Genomic DNA, 24,760 nt, shown 5'->3' on the forward strand with positions numbered 1-24,760 from the left:
TAACTTTTCACACACAAGTGATTATTCATGTACAATGGTCTCCTTTGCAGCACAGAAGGGGGTTGGATTCATAAGAAAGCCTTGGTATTCTTTCAAGGCTCAGTAGTTGCCTGCATGTGGGTATTGATCTTGGCTAAGTTCAATATCTTGGTTAGGCTTCCAAATAATGAAAGCCTTCTAAGGTCAAAGTGTATCAGTTAAACCTGGGATAGGTAGGATGCTGTGGAGTTGAACACTAAAAAAAGGAAGGCCAGCAACACTTAAAGGATAGTTGTTGTTCTTCCCTTTACAGAGCTGTGAGGATGGTTTGCTTGTAAAAGTTATCACACTTAAAGCTATAGGTTTAATGAAATTGCAGGGACCTGGTCAAAATATTCTAATGTTTGTCTCTGTTTTCACTGGTCATTTGCAAAGTAGGCCATCTATTGTAGGGAGTGCCCATTTATGGGGTAGAGGCTGGAAGACGGGCAATACTGCCAGGAAAAGGTTTGTTAATTAAGTATTTACGTAACATCAGAAAACCCACTAAACTCACTATGCAGTCACATTTTTGAGTCTCTACAGTTGCAATTTTTAAGTTAGAGAAACCCAAAAAATCATGAAACTCAGAATGTGAACTTTTTGGAGCAGCATTTTTTAATTTATTAGAACTTAAACTAATTAACCTAGTAAGGCCTCAGAAAATTCAAACTTGACTCAGAGCACATGCTTAAAATTTGAGGCTGTGTTTTTCATATAAAACAAAGAGCTTGAGTTCCCATGTGACATGGGAAATGAAATGCAACCTTAACTATTGTGGCACAACGGCACAGCCATAAAACTGCTCCAGAAAAATACAAATATAACCCTGGGGGAAGTTGGTCAATCAAAGAGATGCTTTACAGTCACCAATTTCAAAAGGGTAAGAAGCTTTGCAGGTCCACTGGAGAAATCTATCAGGCAGGCAGAATTGTGCTTTCAATAAATCCTTGGACTTCCTGTATATAGTTATCATTAAGAATAAAGATGGTTGCTCTGGATTTTGTATGGCTTTAGAAAATGAAATGAAATTACTTTAAAGAATTCTTATCTATTACCACAATAGATGATGCCCTGGATGCTGTAGCACATCAGTCTGTTTTTCTATACTGGATCCTAAAAGTGGGTATTGGCAGATAGAAGTGGATCCAAAAGAAAGGGGGAAGACTGCAGGAAAAGGGATGTAGCAATTTAAAGATATAACTTTAGGTTTGTATAATGCTCTGACCATCTTTGAAATGCTTATGGAGAGGGTACTGCCTGGCAGCACCAAAACGTTCCATGGCCCAGGGCTCAGAGGAGCCTCCTTTCCGGCCTTTCCTAGGCCCTGCCACCACTGCTAAACCTAAGGCAACAAGGCTCATCTCTCTTCTTCTCCCCTTTTTCAGTTCCATAGGCTGCAACTTTGAGCCCTACCTCTACCGCTCCAGGGAACAGGAACTAAAGGGAGAAGACTGTGGAAAAAGGAGAAGAGAGACATGGAGGAATCCTCCAAAGGAAGGATTGGAGAGGGATAAAAAGGAGAGAAGAAGAGAGAATCCCCAAAACAGATTGTGGGAATGATATCCAAAATGGGGCAGTAGGTAGGAAAGCAGGAGAAATTTACCACAAGATAGTAGGTATGACTAGTCATGGCAGGGGAATGCAAAAAGGAAGGTAGGTTTTAAAAATCATTAATTTTTCATCACATCTGCAGTTGTCTTTAAATATGATATTTAATTTCATTAACTAAAGAGGCACATACTGCATTCACAAAAAGAAAAGGAGTACTTGTGGCACCTTAGAGACTAACAAATTTATTAGAGCATAAGCTTTCGTGAGCTACAGCTCACTTCATCGGATGCATTTGGTGGAAAAAACAGAGGGGAGATTTATATACACACACACAAAGAACATGAAACAATGGGTTTATCATACACACTGTAAGGAGAGTGATCACTTAAGATAAGCCATCACCAGCAGCAGGGGGGGGAAGGAGGAAAACCTTTCATGGTGACAAGCAGGTAGGCTAATTCCAGCAGTTAACAAGAATATCAGAGGAACAGTGGGGGGTGGGGTGGGAGGAAGAAATACCATGGGGAAATAGTTTTACTTTGTGTAATGACTCATCCATTCCCAGTCTCTATTCAAGCCTAAGTTAATTGTATCCAGTTTGCAAATTAATTCCAATTCAGCAGTCTCTCGTTGGAGTCTGTTTCTGAAGCTTTTTTGTTGAAGGATAGCCACTCTTAGGTCTGTGATCGAGTGACCAGAGAGATTGAAGTGTTCTCCAACTGGTTTTTGAATGTTATAATTCTTGACGTCTGATTTGTGTCCATTCATTCTTTTACGTAGAGACTGTCCAGTTTGGCCAATGTACATGGCAGAGGGGCATTGCTGGCACATGATGGCATATATCACATTGGTAGATGCGCAGGTGAACGAGCCTCTGATACCATGATTTCAACAATTTCCATCCCACCATCAACCTCAGCCTGGACCAGTCCACACAAGAGATCCACTTCCTGGACACTACGGTGCTAATAAGCGATGGTCACATAAACACCACCCTATATCGGAAACCTACTGACCGCTATTCCTACCTACATGCCTCTAGCTTTCATCCAGATCATACCACTCGATCCATTGTCTACAGCCAAGCGCTACGATATAACCGCATTTGCTCCAACCCCTCAGACAGAGACAAACACCTACAAGATCTCTATCATGCATTCCTACAACTACAATACCCACCTGCTGAAGTGAAGAAACAGATTGACAGAGCCAGAAGAGTACCCAGAAGTCACCTACTACAGGACAGGCCCAACAAAGAAAACAGAACGCCACTAGCCATCACCTTCAGCCCCCAGCTAAAACCTCTCCAACGCATCATCAAGGATCTACAACCTATCCTGAAGGACGAGCCATCGCTCTCTCAGATCTTGGGAGACAGACCAGTCCTTGCTTACAGACAGCCCCCCAATCTGAAGCAAATACTCACCAGCAACCACACACCACACAACAGAACCACTAACCCAGGAACCTATCCTTGCAACAAAGCCCGTTGCCAACTCTGTCCACATATCTATTCAGGGGATACCATCATAGGGCCTAATCACATCAGCCACACTATCAGAGGCTCGTTCACCTGCACATCTACCAATGTGATATATGCCATCATGTGCCAGCAATGCCCCTCTGCCATGTACATTGGCCAAACTGGACAGTCTCTACGTAAAAGAATGAATGGACACAAATCAGACGTCAAGAATTATAACATTCAAAAACCAGTTGGAGAACACTTCAATCTCTCTGGTCACTCGATCACAGACCTAAGAGTGGCTATCCTTCAACAAAAAAGCTTCAAAAACAGACTCCAACGAGAGACTGCTGAATTGGAATTAATTTGCAAACTGGATACAATTAACTTAGGCTTGAATAGAGACTGGGAATGGATGAGTCATTACACAAAGTAAAACTATTTCCCCATGGTATTTCTCCCTCCCACCCCACCCCCCACTGTTCCTCTGATATTCTTGTTAACTGCTGGAATTAGCCTACCTGCTTGTCACCATGAAAGGTTTTCCTCCTTCCCCCCCACTGCTGCTGGTGATGGCTTATCTTAAGTGATCACTCTCCTTACAGTGTGTATGATAAACCCATTGTTTCATGTTCTCTGTGTGTGTGTGTATATAAATCTCTCCTATGTTTTTTTCCACCAAATGCATCCGATGAAGTGAGCTGTAGCTCACGAAAGCTTATGCTCTAATAAATTTGTTGGTCTCTAAGGTGCCACAAGTACTCCTTTTCTTTTTGCGAATACAGACTAACACGGCTGCTACTCTGAATACTGCATTCAGACAATTATGTAAAAAACTTGGCTTCTTGAAAATGAACGTTTTGCTTCCTGCACATTCCTTCACAGCAATGGTAATTCAGCCCTCAACAAAGAACAAGTTTAGCATTCTAGTATTATTTGGGTTTATTACTCCTATCATGATCCAGCAAGCTGTTCTATTGGGTGGGTTTCTGCAAAGGCACCAGCATCCACCTTGCATGGTTATTAGCCCCAAATTCCAAAGTGCCATCTTCCTCATTTGCTAATGTGCCATTGAGTTTGTGTAGGTTTTATTGTACTGTTTCTCATATGGTAAAACAAATAATATTTTGTAACTTGTATTTTTTAAAAATACCAATAGAGCTATTCTTTAAAATATATATTGATTAAAAGCAAAACAACTCCTCTCCTCCAACCAAATCTATTTGTTTAAAAAACATGTTCACACTTTTCAATTTTTGGGAAAGAGTCAAAAAGATGTTCTTGTTGTACATAGGCTAATTAAAAAAAAACTTTTTGGAAACAAATTCCTTTTTATCAAGTTTGTTGTTGTTTTTTGTTGAAAATTGAAAACATTTTGGTTTTCTGAAACCCTGCCAAAGGAATTTCCCAACCAGTTCTAAGTGCATGTCACCAGCGTATTGCTTGAGCAGGCCAGGATCACCTAACCTCCACAGAAATGGGGGAGGGAGGAAGGGAGCAGACAGTGTAGAAGTTCTTAAAAAGGGGTACATTAGTATTTATTTTAGCACCATCTATATCCATTTCCCCATAAGTTTTCCATGCTCTGAGCATGTCCAAAGTCTTTATTGGGAAGTAGGCTCCAGCCTGTACCCAAACTCTCCCAAATTCAGTACCTTCTTTTCCAAGGTGTCAAAGAATCATAGATTTTAAGGTCAGAAGGGACTATTATGATCATCTAGTCTGACCTCCTGCACAACACAGGCCACAGAATCTCACCCACCCACTCCTGTAACAAACCCCTGACCTATGTCTGAGCTACTGAAGTCCTCAACTCGTGGTTTAAAGACTTCAAGGTGCAGAGAATCCTCCAGTAAGTGACCCGTATCTCACACCGCAGAGGAAAGCAAAAAACATCCAGGGCCTCTGCCAATCTGCCCTGGAGGAAAATTCCTTCCCAACCCCAAATATGGCAATCAGCTAAACCCTGAGCATGTGAGCAAGACTAACCAGCCAGACACCCAGGAAAGAATTCTCTGTAGTAACTCAGATCCCACCCCATCTAACATCCCATCACAGGCCATTGGGCTTTTTTACCGCTAGTAGTCAAAGATTAATTAATTGCCAAAATTAGGCTATCCCATCATACTATCCCCTCCATAAATTTATCAAGCTTAGTCTTGAAGCCAGATGTGTCTTTTGCCTCCATTGCTCTCCTTGGAAGGCTATTCCAGAACTTCACTCCTCTGATGGTTAGAAACCTTCGTCTACTTACAAGTCTTCCTGATGGCCAGTTTATATCCATTTGTTCTTGTGTCCACATTGGTACTGAGCTTAAATAACCTAGTGAGGAGGGCTTTAAACTAGGTTCACCAGGGGAAGGAGACCAAAGCCCTGAGGTAAGTGGGATACCGGGAGGAAGCACGAGCAGGAGCGCGTGAGAGGGCAGGGCTCCTGCCTCATACTGAGAAAGAGGGACGATCAACGAGTTATTTGAAGTGCCTATACACAAATGCAAGAAGCCTGGGAAACAAGCAGGGAGAACTGGAAGTCCTGGCACAGTCAAGGAATTATGATGTGATTGGAATAACAGAGACTTGGTGGGATAACTCACATGACTGGAGTACTGTCATGGATGGATATAAACTGTTCAGGAAGGACAGGCAGGGCAGAAAAGGTGGGGGAGTTGCATTGTATGTAAGGGAGCAATATGACTGCTCAGAGCTCAAGTATGAAACTGCAGAAAAACCTGAGAGTCTCTGGATTAAGTTTAGAAGTGTGAGCAACACAGGTGATATCGTGGTGGGAGTCTGCTACAGACCACCGGACCAGGGGGATGAAGTGGACGAGGCTTTCTTCTGGCAACTGACAGAAGTTACTAGATTGCAGGCTCTGGTTCTCATGGGAGACTTCAATCACCCTTATCTCTTGGGAGAGCAATACAGTGGTGCACAGACAATCCAGGAAGTTTTTGGAAAGTGTAGGGGACAATTTCCTGGTGCAAGTGCTGGAGGAACCAACTAGGGGCAGAGCTCTTCTTGACCTGCTGCTCACAAACCGGGAAGAATTAGTAGGGGAAGCTATAAGTGGATGGGAACCTGGGAGGCAGTGACCATGTGATGGTCGAGTTCAGGATCCTGACACAGGGAAGAAAGGAGAGCAGCAGTATACAGACCCTGGACTTCAGAAAAGCAGACTTTGACTCCCTCAGGGAACAGATGGGCAGGATCCCCTGGGAGAATAACATGAGGGGGAAAGGAGTCCAGGAGAGTTGACTGTATTTTAAAGAATCCTTATTGGGGTTACAGAGACAAACCATCCCGATGTGTAGAAAGAATAGTAAATATGGCAGGCGACCAGCTTGGCTTATCAGTGAAATCCTTGCTGATCTTAAACACAAAAAAGAAGCTTACGAGAAGTGGAAGCTTGGACAAATGACCAGGGAGGAGTATAAAAATATTGCTCGGGCACGCAGGAGTGAAATCAGGAAGGCCAATCACACCTGTAGTTGCAGCTAGCAAGAGATGTTAAAAGTAACAAGAAGGGTTTCTTCAGGTATGTTAGCAACAAGAAGAAAGTCAAGGAAAGTGTGGGCCCCTTACTGAATGAGGGAGGCAACCTAGTGACAGAGGATGTGGAAAAAGCTAATGAACTCAATGCTTTTTTTTGCCTCTGTCTTCACGAACAAGGTCAGCACCCAGACTACTGCACAGTATGGGGAGGAGGTGACCAGACCTCTGTGGAGAAAGAAGTGGTTCAGGACTATTTAGAAAAGCTGGATGAGCACAAGTCCATGGGGCCGGATGCACTGCATCTGAGAGTGCTAAAGGAGTTGGCAGATGTGATTGCAGAGCCATTGGTCATTATCTTTGAAAACTCATGGTGATCAGGGGAAGTCAAGAACGACTGGAAAAAGGCTAACGTAGTGCCCATCTTTAAAAAAGGGAAGGAGGAGGATCCAGGAAACTACAGGCCAGTCAGCCTCACCTCAGTCCCTGGAAAAATCATGGAGCAGGTCCTCAAGGAATCCATTTTCAAGCACTTAGAGGAGAAGAAAGTGTTCAGGAACAGTCAGCCTGGATTCACCAAGGGCAAGTCATGCCTGACTAACCTAATTGCCTTCTATGACGAGATAACTGGCTCTGTGGATGAGAGGAAAGCAGTGGACGTGTTGTTCCTTGACTTTAGCAAAGCTTTTGACATGGTCTCTCACAGTATTCTTGCCAGCAAGTTAAAGAAGTATGGGATGGATGAATGGACTATAAAGTGGATAGAAAGTTGGCTAGATTGTCGGGCTCAACGGGTAGTGATTTAATAGCTCCATGTCTAGTTGGCAGCCGGTATCAAGTGGAGTGCCCCAAGGGTCAGTCCTCAGGCTGGTTTTGTTCAATGTCTTCATAAATGATCTGGAGGATGGTGTGGATTGCACCCTCAGCAAGTTTGCAGATGACACTAAACTGGGAGGCGAAGTAGATACGCTGGAGGGTAGGGATAGGATACAGAGGGCCTAGACAAATTAGAGGATTGGGCCAAAAGAAATCTGATGAGGTTCAACAAGGACAAGTGCAGAGTCCTGCACTTAGGACAGAAGAATCCCATGCACCGCTACAGACAAGGGACTGAATGGCTTGGCAGCAGTTCTGCAGAAAAGCACGTAGGGGTTACAGTGGATGAGAAGCTGGATATGAGTCAAGAGTGTGCCCTTGTTGCCAAGAAGGCCAATGGCATTTTGTGATGTATAAGTAGGGGCATTGCCAGCAGATCGAGGGACAGGATCGTTCCCCTCTATTCGACATTGGTGAGGCCTAATCCGGAGTACTGTGTCCAGTTTTGGGCCCCACACTACAAGAAGGATTGGAAAAACTGGAAAGAGTCCAGCGGAGGGCAACAAAAATGATTAGGGGACTGGAACACATGACTTATGAGGAGAGGCTGAGGGAACTGGGATTGTTTAGTCTGTGGAAGAGAAGAATGAGGGGGGATTTGATAGCTGCTTTCAGCTACCTGAAAGGGGGTTCCAAAGAGGATGGATCTAGACTGTTCTCAGTGGTAGCAGATGACAGAACAAGGAGTAATGTTCTCAAGTTGCAGTGGGAGAGGTTTAGGTTGGATATTAGAAAAAACTTTTTTTTTACTAGGAGGGTGGTGAAACACTGGAATGCGTTACCTAGGGAGGTGGTGGACTCTCCCTCCTTAGAAGTTTTTAAGGTCAGGCTTGACAAAGCCCTGCCTGGGATGATTTATCTGGGGATTGGTCCTGCTTTGAGCAGAGGGTTGGACTAGATGACCTCCTGCAACCCTGATATTCTATGAATTCCTCTCCCTCCCTGGTATTTATCCCTCTGATATATTTATAGAAAGCAATCATATCTCCCCTCAGCCTTCTTTTGGTTAAGCTAAACAAGCCAAGCTCTTCTGTCTCCTTTCATAAGACAGGTTTTCCCTTCCTTGGATCATCCTAGTAGCCCTTCTCTGTACCTGTTCCAGTTTTAATTCATCCTTCTTAAACATGGGAGACCAGAACTGCACACAATATTCCAGATGAGGTCTCACCAGTGCCTTGTATAATGGTACTAACACCTCCTTATCTCTACTGGAAATACCTCGCCTGATACATCCCAAGACCGCATTAGCTTTTTTCACAGCCATATCACATTAGCGGCTCATAGTCATCCTGTGATCAACCAATACTCCCAAGGTCCTTCTCCTCCTCTGTTACTTCTAAGTGATGCATCCCCAGTTTATAACTAAAATTCTTGTTATTAATCCCTAAATGCATGACCTTGCATCTCATCTCTCTAATATCCTGGGACTGACACAGCTATACCTACACTACATATATATAAACAAGCACTGTCAGAGTCAGATAGTAGGGGTAGGAAGTTGTTTCCTGACTAGACATTTTGATCATATCAGGGTAGACAGAATCAGAAGGTATGCTGCTCACAGAAATAAATTGTGAAAAAGAATTCCATTCTGCTTCTTAACTTTTTTCCTGTTTCTCAATTAAATACTAAGCATGAATAACAGTAGGCAGATAGACAGACAAAATAAAACAAGTAAAGAGCTATCTCCCCTTTCAAGAAACAAGACATAAACCAAAGAATTGTATTTGTGAACAACCATCACATCATTTTTCATTGAGGGTTTTTGTTTTGTTTTGTTTTTTATTATTTTTCCAATTTTTTTTCTGAAAAAAAAAATAAAAAAGGGAAGATTTCTAGCAGGCCCAATTGTTTGTTGTTGAAATGAGTCCACTCCAATGAGGAAAGTGTGACTCAGTCCCCAGTCTGATTTCCGTATGGAGACAGTACCTAGATCAGTCAAACTGACTTTTGGGGGTGGGCATTGTCACCTTTAGACTTACTGAAGGTGGTTTAATTAATCCAGGACTTGCTTCTAGGTCACACTGCATCCCTTCTCTGGTATTTTTGATTGAAACAGCAATGAAAGGAACATATGTAGCTGTCTGGTTCCACCCCTGTACTGTCTCCTAGAACTCTTGAGAGTAGTAGGGAGAGACTGGTTGGCCTTGGTTGTGTTCTCTGCTGCTATCTCAGTCAGCATTTCCCTGAACATCAGGACACCTTCAACCTTAGGAGGCACACAGGATTTGTTTGCAGTAGCTATTTGTGATCTATGGGCGAAGTCAAATCTAATGATTTGCCACTGAGTTTGAAGCTATAGTCCTAGCTGCAAAGAAGGTTACTCCACAGAAGGTTATCTCAACTACTGTCACTTCAAAGTATAAGATAAATAAATACAATTCCACTTCTGAAAGGTTGATCTCTTAATACATTGTGAGCTTTTCTGCAATTTGACATGATGTCAGCCAAACCTCATCTGTGACTCTTTCCTCAGGTCTCCTAGGTCCATAAGCCACTGTGTAACTCCTCTGCTTCGGTAAGAGAGAGTTTAGCTGAAACAAACTGTGTCATCTCCCTGCCAAACCAGTCCATCTGCCTCACCAGCAAACTTCTGGAGATTCTGCCAGTCTTAACCTTGCTTGTAGGTAACATTCAGTGTACCCCTTTTATCATGTCCCCAGAGATGTTTCTCTGTAGTTTCCAGTCCTTCTCAATGGAAAGTCACAGAAATTACCAAGTCTGCTGCCTCTAGAAAGATAGTACATACCCCATCCTGCTTGCTGGACTGAGGACTCACCGTTTACTTTAATACACAGCACTGTGAAGATTTTATCATAAAACAAGAATACATTTATTAATACAGAATAGAGATTTAAGTGATACTAGGCAGAGATAATAGAACAGAAAATGGTTATAAATAAACAAATAAAACAAAATATAGACTTTCTAGTGTCTAAAAAGAAACGTTAGCAAGCTACAATCTTTGCCTAAACAGCTTTCTCACTTATACCAAGCTCCCAGGATCTCCAGCCCTTTTGGTAGGAAGATCCAATATTCACAGAATCAGAAGACACTGGCCCTTTTGTTCCATAAATAATGGATAATGGAGGGGTTCTCTCACCTTCTTTTTATAGTTTGATTAATTGAGTTTGTAGCACATGTCACTATGGTTAGAAGTTTTAGAGATTCTTTTTTTAAAAAGATAAAAATTCCAGATAGCTATGGAAGCTGTGAACATGACATCATCATACCAGTGCAGGGTGGCCCTTGCAAAACTTTTGGTGGCCAGGCACACCCACAAGATGATAAATGAGGCCTCAGAACTCCTTCAGAGGATCCTGAAAATGCTGTCTCGCAGTTCAAGCACTTTTATGATTTAGCTCAGTGCTTTCTCAGCTGTTCTGCCATCCTGAGATAGACAAGGGAAAGCCTAGTAGTAAAGTGTTGCGTAAGTTGTCCAACTGTTAGGCTCAGAAAACAGCTCACAGACTTGCCTGACCCCAAAAGGTAAGGATAGATGGGCAGGCCAGTACTAGTGCTGGTGGCAGAAAAAAAATCTAAATCAAGTTTTTGGGACACAGAGATTTACAGGAGGCCCAGCAACAGCACTGTATTTACCCCAGTGGCTGTGGAAAGAGGAAACATTCCATTGGTTGAGTCATATGATAAAAGGAAATATGATAAAGTAATTCAAACTTCAATATGTCTGCAAAAAAGCCAATTCAGTTCAGGCTATACACACAAAAGCATGAAATCAAAGAGCCGTGAGGCAATAGTACCACACTATATAATTCTCGTGCACCCATACCTGAAGTAGTGTATTCAGCTGTAGGCAAAGTAATACAAATTATATTGATATTCAAATGAGAAAAAAAATCAATATGTTGGGTTTACATAGCAATAATAAAGAGATATCGGCTAGCCTATGCAATGATTAAGTGGAGATAAGATAGCAATCTAGATATATGTAAAAACAGGGATGGATTTACACACACACACACACCCGCCTACAGCTGACCTTCCTGCTGCACACAGTTTTAGAGATGTGAGGTACCCCTAGAACACCAGCACCACTAGGCACATGCCTACTGTGCCTAAATGGAAATCCAGCCCTATGTAAAAAGTGTATAAACACCATGGATGATGATAGAATCATAGACTCATAAAATATCAGGGATGAAAGGGAAGGATCATTTGATTTAGTACATAGGATATAAATATGAGTAACGGAATTAAATTTAAAATGGAGAAAATTTAGGCTGAATATAATTTAAAACTTCCTAGTTTTTTTTTCTTCCAAGGGAAGTGTTGGAAGCCCAAGCATATGGTACTTTTAAAGCACTAGAAAATGCACTGTAGGCAAAAACTATTGATTTGCAAAGAGGTAAACAGGATGACCTGAAATGTGTTTTCCAGCCTTAAATCCTATGAGCCTATGCCTTGACATGCAAAATACTAGTCGACCAGTGACAATAATGCACTGTGCCAGTTCATATGCAGTTCTATCAAAGGCATTTAAAACTTTGCAGATGTTATTGTCATGTGCAAGCTGGTCTGTGCAACATAAAATGGAAATTACAAAATGTATAGCTGTGACATTACCCAGGGTACAATCAGGACTGCAGAATACCTATCTCCTCAGTTCTCCAACCTGGCATACCTTTTACACTGTTTTACTGGTGAACAGCCACTCCTGGCCAGTTAACACACAGCCTCCAGGATGTAACTTGCTTCCAGATACACAGCATTGAGTTCTACTAGCCAGCCACTCATGAATTACACTGTAGAAGAACACCAGCAGATTCTCCAGTCCCAGACCTTCCCCCAGAAATGTGTGTCTTGTATTGCCCAGCACACTACTGAACAATGCAAGCTCATAGAAAGTCTGTCATTTCATCAGCGGAAAATGATATGCCCCAGCTTTGTTATCCCAAATGGAGTTTCCCACACACTTTAAACCAAACACACTAGTTAGATAAAACAGTGGAACAAGTTTATTAACTAAAGAAAGAAAAGAAGGATTTTAAGTGACGACAAGTAATGAGGCATAAAAGTTAGACTTTGTTACAAAGAAAACAAAAGGATAAAATGCAAGCTAAATGCCTAACTTAACAAGTTAAAATGGATTCAAAGCAAATATCTTTTTCACCAGATGTTTTGTAGTCCCCTGGCTGAGTTTTCTTTCAGCCAGGACTCCCACCCCCCAAGTTCAGTTCTTTAAGAGTCATTGATATCATGAGCAGAGATGAAGGAGGAGAGAGAAGTCAAGCATTTCACCCCCCCCCCCCGCAATTCAATTCCTTGTGTTAGAAACATCCTTGCTGAGTCATGGTGACCAAACAGTCTCTTGTGGACATGAGGTTTGAACTGTTGTTGTGATGAAATGTAAATTTCTTGTTCATGTCTTCCCCTGCCAGAGAATGGCCATTTAAACAGGTGATAGTCCATTAACACCTACCTGGGGTGACAGAATGCCTTTGTCTCTGGAGAACTGATTTGGGCCTGCCTTTCTAACCCTGGAACATGTTACAGCAATATTATACAGTAAAATCTTATAACTTTACATATAATGCTGATACACACATTTTACCAGGAAATAATGTTCCTGATTATGAGTTTTCAAATGATACCTCACAATGCATATTTTGTACAAAATTTGTCATAATTCTGTAAAAGTGGTGAACATAATGGTGTAGACTGTCACAATGACACATTAGTGTTACTATATTAAGTGCCTGAATGCAATCATCTACATATAAGATTAATATCACTATCTGGGATATACTGTTTTGGAAGGTGAGAGAACAAGCCATCAACAAAAGAAGCAGGAAGTGGAAAATCATTTGGGGGCTTCCAGACCCAGTGTGTTTTTACATTAACACAACCACAAACGAGAGCAAGAAAAAAGAAGAAATATTGAATATATTTAAGGCCAAAAGGGGCCATTATATAGTCAACTTTGACTTCCTATATAACACCAGCCATGGAATTTTATCCAATTATTCCTGTATTGAGTCCAATAACTTGAGCTTGACTAAAGTATGTCTTCCAGAAAAGCATTCAGTCTTGATCTGAAGACGTCAACAGACAGATCATCCACCACTTCCCTTAGTAGTTTGTTTCAATGGTTAATCACCCTCACTATTAAATTCAAATTAGAAACAAGGCACATATTTTTGTCTACCTTCATCTTCCAGTCATTGGTTCTAATTATAACTGTCTCTCCTATATTAGATTAGATTAGAGCCCTTTATTATTTGGTATTTTCTTCCTGTGAAGGTACTTATACACTGTGTTCAAGTCACCTCTTGATTAAATTAAAGAGACTGAGCTTCTTAAATCTCTGTGTACGCACTTTTTCTAGCCCTCAAATCATTTTTGTGGTTCTTCTCTGCACCATCTTCATTTTTCAATATCCTTTTTAAAGTGAGGATACCGGAACTGGACACAGTATTCCAGTATCTGTCTCACCAATGCTGCATTAGAGGTAAAATCACTTCCCTACTCCCCCAGTTTATTCACTGAAGAATCACATTAGCCCTTTTTGCCATAGCATCACACTGGGAGCTCTTTTTTAATTTTTTAATTGTCTGCTATGACTCTTAAATCCCTTTCTAGAGTCACTACTTTCCAGGATACAGTCACCCATTCTGTAGGTAAGTTCTGCATTCTTTGGTCCTAGATGTATGACTTGCATTTGTTGTATTAGAAAATGCATTTTGTGTGAACGGGCCCACCTGATCAAGCAATTCAGTTCACTCTGTATGATTGTCCTGTCATCATCATTATTTACCAATCCACCAACTACTGTACCTCCCTAAAATTTACTTCCAGATCACTGATAAAAATATTGAACCATGTTATGCTTAGAACAGATTCCTGTGGAGCTCCACTAGAAACACCCTGCTTAATAATGTTTCCCACATGGCAACTACTATTCAAAGCCCTCTTCTAAACTAGGATTAGATATGACAGAACTTTCATTTGACTGTATTTCTATGCAATGTTATAAATATTTGTTATTATTATTATTACTTTGAATAAATTAACATGAATATGATTTTTCCAAGTGAAGTGACTATAAAGTAATTCCAGAATTCACTATCATAAAGGAAACATACAAGAGGGTTTATCTGTTAGAGAGGCAGTGTTTTCTAATATAAGACTGGCATCTCTGCCACCGACTGACTATGTGGCCATCTCACCTGTGCGTGACAATTCTCTATTGTTAAAAAGGAATAATACCTCCCAACTTCACAGGCATGTTGTGAGCATTAATGAATACCAAGAAGGAAGGATAGCTCAGTGGTTTGAGCATTGGCCTGCTAAACCCAGGGTTGTGAGTTCAATCCTTGAGGGGGCCGTTTAGGGATCTGGGGCAAAAATTGGGGATTGGCCCTGCTTTGAGTAGGGGGTTGGACTAGATGACCTTCTGAGGTCCCTTCCAACTCTGATATTCTATGATTCTATGAATGCAGTGTTCTGAAAATGACAACACTATCATATAAGCATGAAGTTAAAAAAAAAAAAAAGAAAAGAGTATTTTTTTTTATCTGTGTGAATAAGAGAGCATTTGGGGTGCATTAGATTATTCAAGAATATTGAGATTTAAACAGCAGAAATGAATTTAAGAGATTTTCACTGACGGATTGAAGACATGGTACAGATATGTGCCAAAATCCAGAGTGTTGCATGAATATATTTTATTTTAAAAATACATTTTTATGAAAAATCTACGCAACAGCTTTGCCATGATTTTTTTCCTGTAGTAAATTAAATTAAAATGTTGAAACATTATAGGTTTCAGAGTAGCAGCCGTGTTAGTCTGTATTCGCAAAAAGAAAAGGAGTACCCGTGGCACCTTAGAGACTAACAAATTTATTAGAGCATAAGCTTTCGTAGCTCACGAAAGCTTATGCTCTAATAAATTTGTTAGTCTCTAAGGTGCCACGGGTACTCCTTTTCTTTTTGTGAAACATTATAGACTCACAGACTTTAAGGCCAGAAAGGACCATTATGATAATCTAGTCTGACCTTCTACACATTGCAGGTACATAACTTCACTCACGTACTCCTGTAACAGACCCTAACCTGTGGCTGAGTTACTGAAGTCCTCAAATCATGATTTAAATACTTCAGGTTACAGAGAATCCACCATTTACACAAATTTAAACCTGCAAGTGACCAATGTTCCGTGCTGCATAAGAAGGCAAAAAACCCCAGGGTCTCTGGCAATCTGACCAGGGGTGTGGGGGATTCCTTCCCAACCCAAATATGGCAACCCTGAGCATGTGGGCAAGACCTGGGAAAGAATTCTCTGTAGTTACTCAGAGCCCTCCCCATCTAGTGTCCCATCACTGGCCATTGGAGATATTTGCAGCTAGCAGTCACAGATCAGCTACATGCCATTGTAAGCAGTGTCATCATACCATACCCTCCATAAACTTATCAAGCTCAGTCTTGAATCCAGTTAGGTTTTTGATACCCCTACTCCCCTTAGTAGGCTGTTCCAAAACTTCACTCCTCTGATAGTTAGAAACCTTCATCTAATTTCAAGCCTAAATGTATTGATGACCAGTTTATATACATTTGTTCTTGTGTCAACAGTAACACTTCATTTAAACAACTCTCCCTTCCTGGAATTTATTTCTCTGGTGTATTTACATAGAGCAATCATATCTCCCCTCAGCCTTCTTTTGGTTAGATAAATAAGCCAAGCTCTTTGAATCTCCTCTCATAAGGTAGGAGACTCAAATTCATCTGATCATCCTAGTAGTCCTTCTCTGCATCTGTTCCAGTTTGAATTAATCTTTCTTAAAAATGGGAGACCAGAACTGCACACAATATTCCAGATGAGGTCTTACCACTGCCTTGTATAATGTACTAACACTTCCCAGTCTCTACTGCAAATACCTTGACTGATGTATCCTAGGACTGCTTTAGCCTTTTTCACAGCTGCATCACATTGGCAGCTCATAGTCATCCTGTGATCAACCAGTACACCCAGATCTTTCTCTTCCTCTGTTGCTTCCAACTGATAAGTCCCCAGCATATACCAAACATTCTTGTTGTTAGTCTCTAAGTGCATGACTTTGCACTTTGCACCATTACATTTCATCCCATTTCTATCATTCCAATTTTCAAGATCCTCCAGATTTTCTTGTGTGATAGTCCGTTCCTCCTCCACATTGACAATACCTCCCAACTTTTTCTCATCTGCAAATTTTATTAACACACTCCCATTTTTTGTGCCACGATCATTAATAAAAATGTTAGAGAGGTCCCAAGACTGATCCCTCAAACCAACCTCCCTCCAGCCTGAATTCACCTTTCAGTATGACCTGTTGTAGATTCCCCTTTAAGCAGTTCCTTATCCACATTTCAATTCTCATATTAATTCCAATCTTCTCTAATTTAAATAATAATTTATCATCTGGAACTGTATCAAATGCCTTACTGACATCCAGGGAGATTAGATCTGGTACATTTCCTTTGTTCAGAAAAACCCAGTTATCTTCTCAAAGAAAGAGATCAGGTTGATCTGGCATGATCTGCCTTTTGTAAAACCATGTTGTATTTTATCCCAATTACTATTTACATCTATGTCCTTACTACTTTCTCTTTCAAAATTTGTTCAAAGACTTTGCAGACAATTGACTAACAGGCCTATAGTTTCCCAGATCACTTTTCTCTCCTTTCTTAAAAACAGGTACTTGTGATGTTCTATATGTTTTTTGTCATCACTCTTACAAGACTATGATAAATGTTGTACAAAGTATGCCTTGTGAGATATCATTTGAAAACGCATTATCTATTGAATATTGTTGTCCTGGCAAAATGTGTGTATCAATATTGTATGAGAAATTATTAGATTCTACTATGTATCATTGTTATAACATGCTCCAAAGCAGTCACAAAACACTTTTTCAGAGACAAAGACACCCTAGCACCCCAGTCAGGTGTTAAACAGCTATCAATGCCATTCTTCATCAACAGGAAGGTGTAAACAAGAAATTTACATTTCATCACAGAGACAGTTCAACCCTCACATCCACAAGAGACTATGTGTTGCCTACACCCCAGCTGGGGGTAATCCTCAAAGAGGGGAGGATGATATAAAAATGAGAGACAGTGGCATAGCAAGGCTGGTGCATATATCATTTTCTTTGACAAAATGACGGACTTTCTATGAGCTTGCATTGTTCAGTAGTGTGCTGGCAGCACAAGATGCACATTACTGGGGGAAAGTCTGACACTAAGAATTTGCAGGTGTCATCCTGTATGTAATTCATGAGTGACTAGTCAGTGTGCTCATGTGTTTAGCTGTGAGTGAATTTGCATGCTAAAGGCTGTGTGAGCAGGCCAAGAGTGGCTATTCTGACAGCAAAGCAGTGTAAAAGGCACCCGCAGGCTAGCGATTAAAGGGGACACAGCTGTTCAACAGTCCAAATTGTACCCTGGATAATGTCACAGTACTATATTAGCAATTCTCCGGTCATAGGGTACGACCTCAGTGTTTACGGATTCATTAAAAATCCTTGTTATATGTTAGATATATAGTGTAATTTTCTTAATTGCTTTATCACATCTTGCAGATTTCAAATGCTGACATGATGACAAAAATTGTATTACTGAAAAATATAAAGTTGCATCATCTATTTAACTCAAAATAATATAAATATATATAGACTATATATATAGCTTAAAATTCTTCAGTTAAATTTTTAAAATCCTTAAAACCCAGGAAGATAGATATGTTTGATGAGAAACATGCAAACACAGATGCTGTTAGTGCAGTATTTTAAACGCCAATCTACTGCTATAGTTATTCTGGAACTGTAATAATTCTAGTATTTCAGTATTGTTTAGAGCTAATATTAATGACTCATTACATAAAAAGATAAAGTAAATCAAATATTCTCTTACAACTGATAAACGAGTACAAAATTCATAACAAAAGAGATTTTATTTTATTTACTTGTTATGAAATTGTTAGAGATCATGGTCTAGCATTACCACTTCCACTTGCTTATACTTGGTTTTCATAAAATTTATAGTCAAGTTAAATTGTTTACCTCTCTTTCCCTTTCATTCTTGGACAGCTGCATCTGTTTTAACATCTGAGATCTCTGCTCCATCATAAGAGTCTTCTCATATGTGAATGCTGAAATATCATTTTCAAACTGCAAAATAAGTATGCTATCATTAAAAGGAGAAAAATCTCATTTACAGCCCCTCCCTCCCCCCCGTCATTTGGATAACATCCTGGGGTTTGCTTTAATTTGTGTTAATTTATATCCTAACAGTATTTCCAAGCCTATATTTGGTAAATATCTTCTGTTTTCAATGCTTTGGAATTCTAATTTTCAAGTCTACACAGTATTAAAATACTCCTTCAAAAATATGCCACTAGACACCGTATCATATCAGAAAAATTTAAGATACAAGACTTTCCATTGCTCTGTTCTTATATAGACTGCAGGAATGAGGATGGGCTAAAGGCCACCTTTTAAACCATCTTTGCACCCCCTGTATTCTGGCCCCAACCTTCTAATGCACAGGCTTTTAACTGCACCTCTAGCATGCGTCCAACGGTGGGAGGGCTTTGAGGGATGTGGTCATGGTGCAGAACTGACCCAAGCTCTACACTGCCTAGGGAACAAGCTAACATCAGGGGTATTTTCTGGGGGACTGATTCCACACAATTTGCAGTCCTTTTGTACACCAGAGAAGAGTAAAGAGGCAAGATTTTAATAAAGAATATGGTCCTTTGTGTCTTGAGACATTGAACAAAAATTAAGTGAAACTATATAATATAACAAAATAGAGATAACATTCCTAATGAGAACAAAATAAATAAACATATCTATTTAAAATATGCTCTTACAAATTAGTAAAATATTCTAAATGAGGTCGTTATGGCTGGAAGAAGTAGTGGCATTAATCAAACTGAAAGCACATTAGAACCACAGAATACCAGAAATAGTTATTTCACACACAACAAAATACAAAGCAGAAAACAGGCATTTTGGCAAATAAGAAGCACAAAGAAGAATATTTTGCAAATATATATGTGGCAGTTCTAAAGAACTCATGAGGTAAATCACTACTCAAAATGAATCTCTGAAAGAAATGGCTTTAACATGGTTTTGAAAGGATCACAAGGATTTAGATTGAAATTAGTAAATGCCAGAACAGCAATTTCTTCTCCATTACTGTAATTACATTACCAAATCTGAACATTTCACAAAAAACACAAACCAAGATGGACTACAAGATGACTCTGCCAGACCAGAGCTGTTTATCCATCTATCAGTGGACATGTAAATCAAGTATTTGTCTCAGTCACAAACACTAGTCTTAGCTAAATGCAGATGAGATTTAACAGGAAGAGGACAGCAGGGGGAAAAAGCTTTGTCTTGGGGTGCACTTCAAAGGTTTGTTGTTCTGTAACTGGGGGACAGGGACAGCACCCCATTATTCTGAACTTGAAGAAGTAATCAGGTAATGTGATTACATTCATGAAAATGAGATCCCAACTGGTCCTGGTTGGAAATGCTGCAAGAAAGCTTTAGGTGAGATAAGACTGCTTTTAGGCAGATGGGTAGCCTGTTAAAGTTAAGTTTAACCTATAAGAAGCATGTTATACGTCAGTACTATATGTAACCATTTCTGTTTCCACTTATTATCCTTACTCACTATCTCTTAAATCTTAATCTTTGATAATAAATTTACGATTGTTTCACTATACATATATCTCAGTGCTGTGATGTTATAACGGACCTGATCCTCAGAAGTACCAGTCAAGCTGTGTGTAGACTGTTCCTTCAGGGATATCTTACCTGGTAATTTCTGTAAGTATCCAGTGACAAGGGCTGGAAACTACAGGGGGATGCTTTCAGAGGGGCTTGGGAACCAGGGTGCACCTATTACTAACCTGCACAGCAAAGCAAGGGGTTAGTAGAGCCCTGAGGAGACTGTTTGGGTGACAGACTGGAGGTGTCAGTTAAGCACAAGTAATTCTCTCTTTTGCTGAAGCAGAGGGGTAACAAGGGGACTCACCGTCCTGGGCACCTCAAGCAAGTGTAACACATATCCTTCATGGCATCATGGGTCAAATGAATTACTCAATCCTGGCTTCAATACCCACAACCTTGACTCCCTCACTGAAATGGCTCTTGAAGCTAATGTTTTCATGGATCTCTTTAAGCCTCTCTTAGGCCTTGATTCAGAAAAGCATTTAAGCAAAGGGTAACTCTAAGAACATAAGTAATCTCACTGAAATCAATGGGATTACGAATGTGCTTAAAGTTATGCATATACTTCACTGGAGTAGGGTCCTAATTCTTTTTGCCTTTACAGTCCCCTCTCAAACTGGAAACTCAGGAGAGGTTACTTACCTTTCAGTAACTTGAGTTCTTTGAGAAGTGTTGGCCCTATGGGTGTGCTACTATAGGATATAAGCATGCCCTTGCACTCTCGGCCAGAGATTTGAGTTAGCAGTGTCTGCAGGTCTGCGCCTGCATGTTACGCTACACAGGGATTAGACTAGATGACCTTTCCAGTCCCTTCTAACCCTATGATTCTATATGGCTTCATGCTTTGGAGTGAGGAAATATGGGGAGAAGTGGACCTGCCACCATTCCAGTTCCTTGTCAACTACAAAGCCAGAGGGGAAAGAGGGTGGGGAGCACCCCTGGAGAGAAAATATCTTAAGAAGTCAAGTTCCTGAAGGGTAAGTAACCTCTCCTTCTTCTTTGTGTATATATTCCTATGGGTGCTCAACCACAGACTCCCAAGCAGTAACTCAACATGGAAGTGGGTGCTGAGATGCAGATCCAAGATGGTGCAGAGGACAGCATCAGCAAAAGTTGTATCTATCTTGGCACAGAAAGAATATTGTAATGTTTGGAGAACATGTGAACTGAGGACCAAATTGTGACTCTGAAAATTTCAGAGATGAGGAAGTCTTTGATGAGGGTAATAGAAATGGACTGAGTCTTAGTGGAGTAGGCTGCCACTTTGAGGGGGAGTTGTACCACAGCAATCTTTATCAGGCTATGATGCCACCCACTTTGATAATCTTTGAGAAGAGATCAATTGTCCTTTCATTCATTCAGAAAAGGATATGAACAGTCTAAGGGAAATCTGGAAATGCCCTGTGAACATCGAAAGTGTGAAGGCATGTCACTTCTATGGAGGAGTGAGACTTGGGGAAGAACACTGGCAGACAGTTATCTTGCCTGATATGGCATAAACCAAGGATGTGGGTATAGTGTGATCTCAACATGATAGAAGGCAGTGTAAGATGAGTCAGCCATGAGAGCTTTGAGCCCTCCCACCCTTCTAGCCAAGGTGACAGCTATCAGGGAAGAGGTCTTACAGGAAAGATGGGGGAATAAATCTGCCTGCCATAGGTTCCAAAGGAGGTTTCCTTAAGGTACGGAGAACTAAATTAAGATTTCAAGAAAATGTGGGGTCCCAATATGAAGGAACAGATTAGATAAACCCCTAAGGAATCTGGCAGTGGTAGCATGACCAGAAAATAAGAGGCTGTCAATACGCAAATTAAAGGCCATAATAGCTGCCAGGTATATCATGACAGAACTCATAGGTAGTCCTGCGTTTTTAATTCAAGCAGGTAATCAAGCATCCTGGAGACAGAAGCTTCAAGAGAGTCTATAGATTGACAGGAACACCAGGACAGGAAGCATTTCCACTTCTGCAGTTAAAGCCTTTCACGTGGCAGGTGACTTTCTACTATTTAGTTCTACAGACTGTACTTCAGATGAATAGTCCAGCTCTAAGGTTGAGAACGATCGAGGCCTTGAGGATCAGTGATACAAGGTTGGAGTGGCTCATGATGCCCAAGTTCTGTGTTAGGAGGTTCAATTTCAGGGTAAGACAGTGAGGTATCTCTACAAAAAGGTGAAGAGCTGAATAATACACTTGTCTTGTCCAAGAAGGCGCTATTAAGATGACCCTTACCTGCTTCTACAACAGTTTGATTAATGTCCTGAGGATTAGCAGTGTTGAAGGGAAGGAGTAGAGTAGGGGGCAAGGATAGAGGATTAGTACGGCATCTCCTAAAAAGTTGTGACATAGTGCCCCTTTGGAGCAAAAGATGTGGTATTTTGTATTGGTTTGATTGGCAAAGAGATCTACTGTGGGGAGGCCCCAAACTCTGCAAATGTGAAATATCAGGTTGTTGAGCAACCACTTGTGGTCCTGGTGGAAGTTTCTGCTTAGGGCATCTGCCACTATATTCTGGATACCCAATAGGTAAACAGTGGAAATCTCTATATGGCAAGCAATGCACTAGTTCCGTAGCTTTAGAGATTCTGTATATAAGGACTGGGATCTTGCTCCCCCTTGTTGATTTACATAGTACATCATTGTACTGTGGTCTATCATTACTCTGACATGGTGTCCCTAAATGTTTAGTCCTGACATGCAAAACAAATCATCTGTAGCTCTAAAACATTGATGTAAAGCAATATTTCCTGTGGAGACCATCTTTCCTATGCAGTAGATCTTTGCAAGTGGGCTCCCCACCCTATCATGACGATTCATGTTGGTGGCAGGTATGAGAATGGTTCTTCCAGATAGATCTGCAAGGGGTCTTGCCACCACCTGAGGAAGTCCAGCACCTGTGAGGGAATGGAAACTTTCTCGCTAAGACTGTGCTTGTTTGATGTGTAAATGGTTCTGAGCCAGGCCTGAAGGCATTGGAGTTTTAGTTTTGCATGTGATGTGACAAATGTTGAGGCCAACACAGGATCTAGGAGTTGAAGACAGGTCCTTACTATCGTCTGGAAACTCAGCTGGAGGGTAGTGACCAGACTGGATATAGCAGAGAATCTGCCCTATGGTAGTGAAGTCTATCCATTGAACAGGTGTTAATGTGGATTTTTCATGTTGATACGAAGGCCCTGGAATTGGAACAGCATTAGAACCTTGTTGGCTGTAGACTGGACCTCTAAAGCAGAGTGCCCTTTTAGAAGCCAGTTGTCCAGATGGGGAAGACTTTAATACTGTCTTGATGCAGGTGAGCTGCCACTACTGAGAAGACTGTTGTAAAGACTCATGGGGCTGGGAGAGTCTGAAGGGAAACACAGGTATTAATAGAGTTCTGAGCCAATGAACAAGTGCAGAGAAAGTCGAAGGAAGGGTGCATAGCACTGTGAAAATATGTGTGTTGGTGGCTGAGGGCAATAAACCAACCCCTTGATTCAGGGCTGGGTTTATGAAAGTCAAAGTCACCATCCTGAAGTGCTTTGAAAGGATGCAAGTATTCAGGTTCCAGAGGTCTATGATCAGTCTCTAACCATGTTTCTTTTGGGAACCAGAACTGTTTGGAATAAAACCCTCTTCCCACAAATTCTGGGGGAACCGACTATCACCACCAACTGCTGTAGGGATTGAACCTCCTGCTTTAAAAGATTCTCATGAGAGGGATGGGGATGGGAGAGAGGCATAGCATAGAAATGGATAGAATATCCCGTAGCCTCCACCTTTAAAATCCACCTGTCAGTGGTGATAAGCTCCCAAGAAGGTAAAATTGTGACATGTGGTCCCTAAAGGGGAAGTGGAAGACTGGTTTGGTCAGCAAATCCACAGGAGGGGATTTGTGTTCATTTATTCTTTTAAATGGTAACATACAAAAGCCAGTAGGAGAACACTTCAATCTTCCTGGACATTCTATAACAGATTTGAAAGTATTGACACTTGAACAAAAACACTTCAGAAACAGACTTTAAAGAGAAACAGCAGAACTAAAATTCATTTGCAAATTTAACATCATTAATTTGGGCTTGAATAGGGACTGGTAGGGGCTGGCTCATTACAAAAGCAGCTTTGCCTCTCCTGGAATTGACACCTCCTCGTCTATTATAGGGAGTGGACTATATCCACCCTGATCGAATTGGCCCTGTCAACACTGGTTCTCCACTTGTGAGGTATCTCCCTTCTTTTCAGGTGTCAGTATATAATTCATGCATCTGTAATTTTCACTCCATGCATCTGAAGAAGGGGGTTTTTTACCCACAAAAGCTTATGCCCAAATAAATCTGTTAGTCTTTAAGGTGCCACCAGACTCCTTGTTTCTGTTTTTTGGCTCACTCTGGATCTTATGCTTGGGTTGGATTGAGAATGTGTGGAGATGGCAACCATTTCATGCCACATCCAGGGGAACCTCTCCCCCCTGGAATAAAGGAGCTATTTTAATTGCATAGTCTCAGAGGCTGAGGCATCCTACTAGGTTTCAGAAAGTGCACAGAATGAATATTGTTTTGCTGAGAGGCACTCTACTAATGAGGCCTCTAAGTCATTCTAATAATTTTTTATCCTTGAATAACCAGAGAGTGGTTCTTAAGTA

The 24,760-nt window shown here is 40.9% G+C and overlaps 1 protein-coding gene across 2 annotated transcripts in view; it reads right to left on the reverse strand.

Moving 5' to 3' along the window:
• SLC12A7 (solute carrier family 12 member 7) overlaps positions 1-24,760 on the reverse strand; it is a 328,393-nt gene that overhangs the window by 17,678 nt on the left and 285,955 nt on the right. For both annotated transcript variants that reach the window (XM_038392945.2, XM_038392944.2), the window contains exon 21: positions 18,459-18,566. In XM_038392945.2, coding sequence (XP_038248873.1) covers positions 18,459-18,566 — 108 coding nt within the window. The remainder of the gene's footprint in view (positions 1-18,458; positions 18,567-24,760) is intronic.

The sequence above is a fragment of the Dermochelys coriacea genome, chromosome 2, assembly GCF_009764565.3.
Source record: "Dermochelys coriacea isolate rDerCor1 chromosome 2, rDerCor1.pri.v4, whole genome shotgun sequence".
Lineage (NCBI taxonomy): Eukaryota > Metazoa > Chordata > Testudines > Dermochelyidae > Dermochelys > Dermochelys coriacea.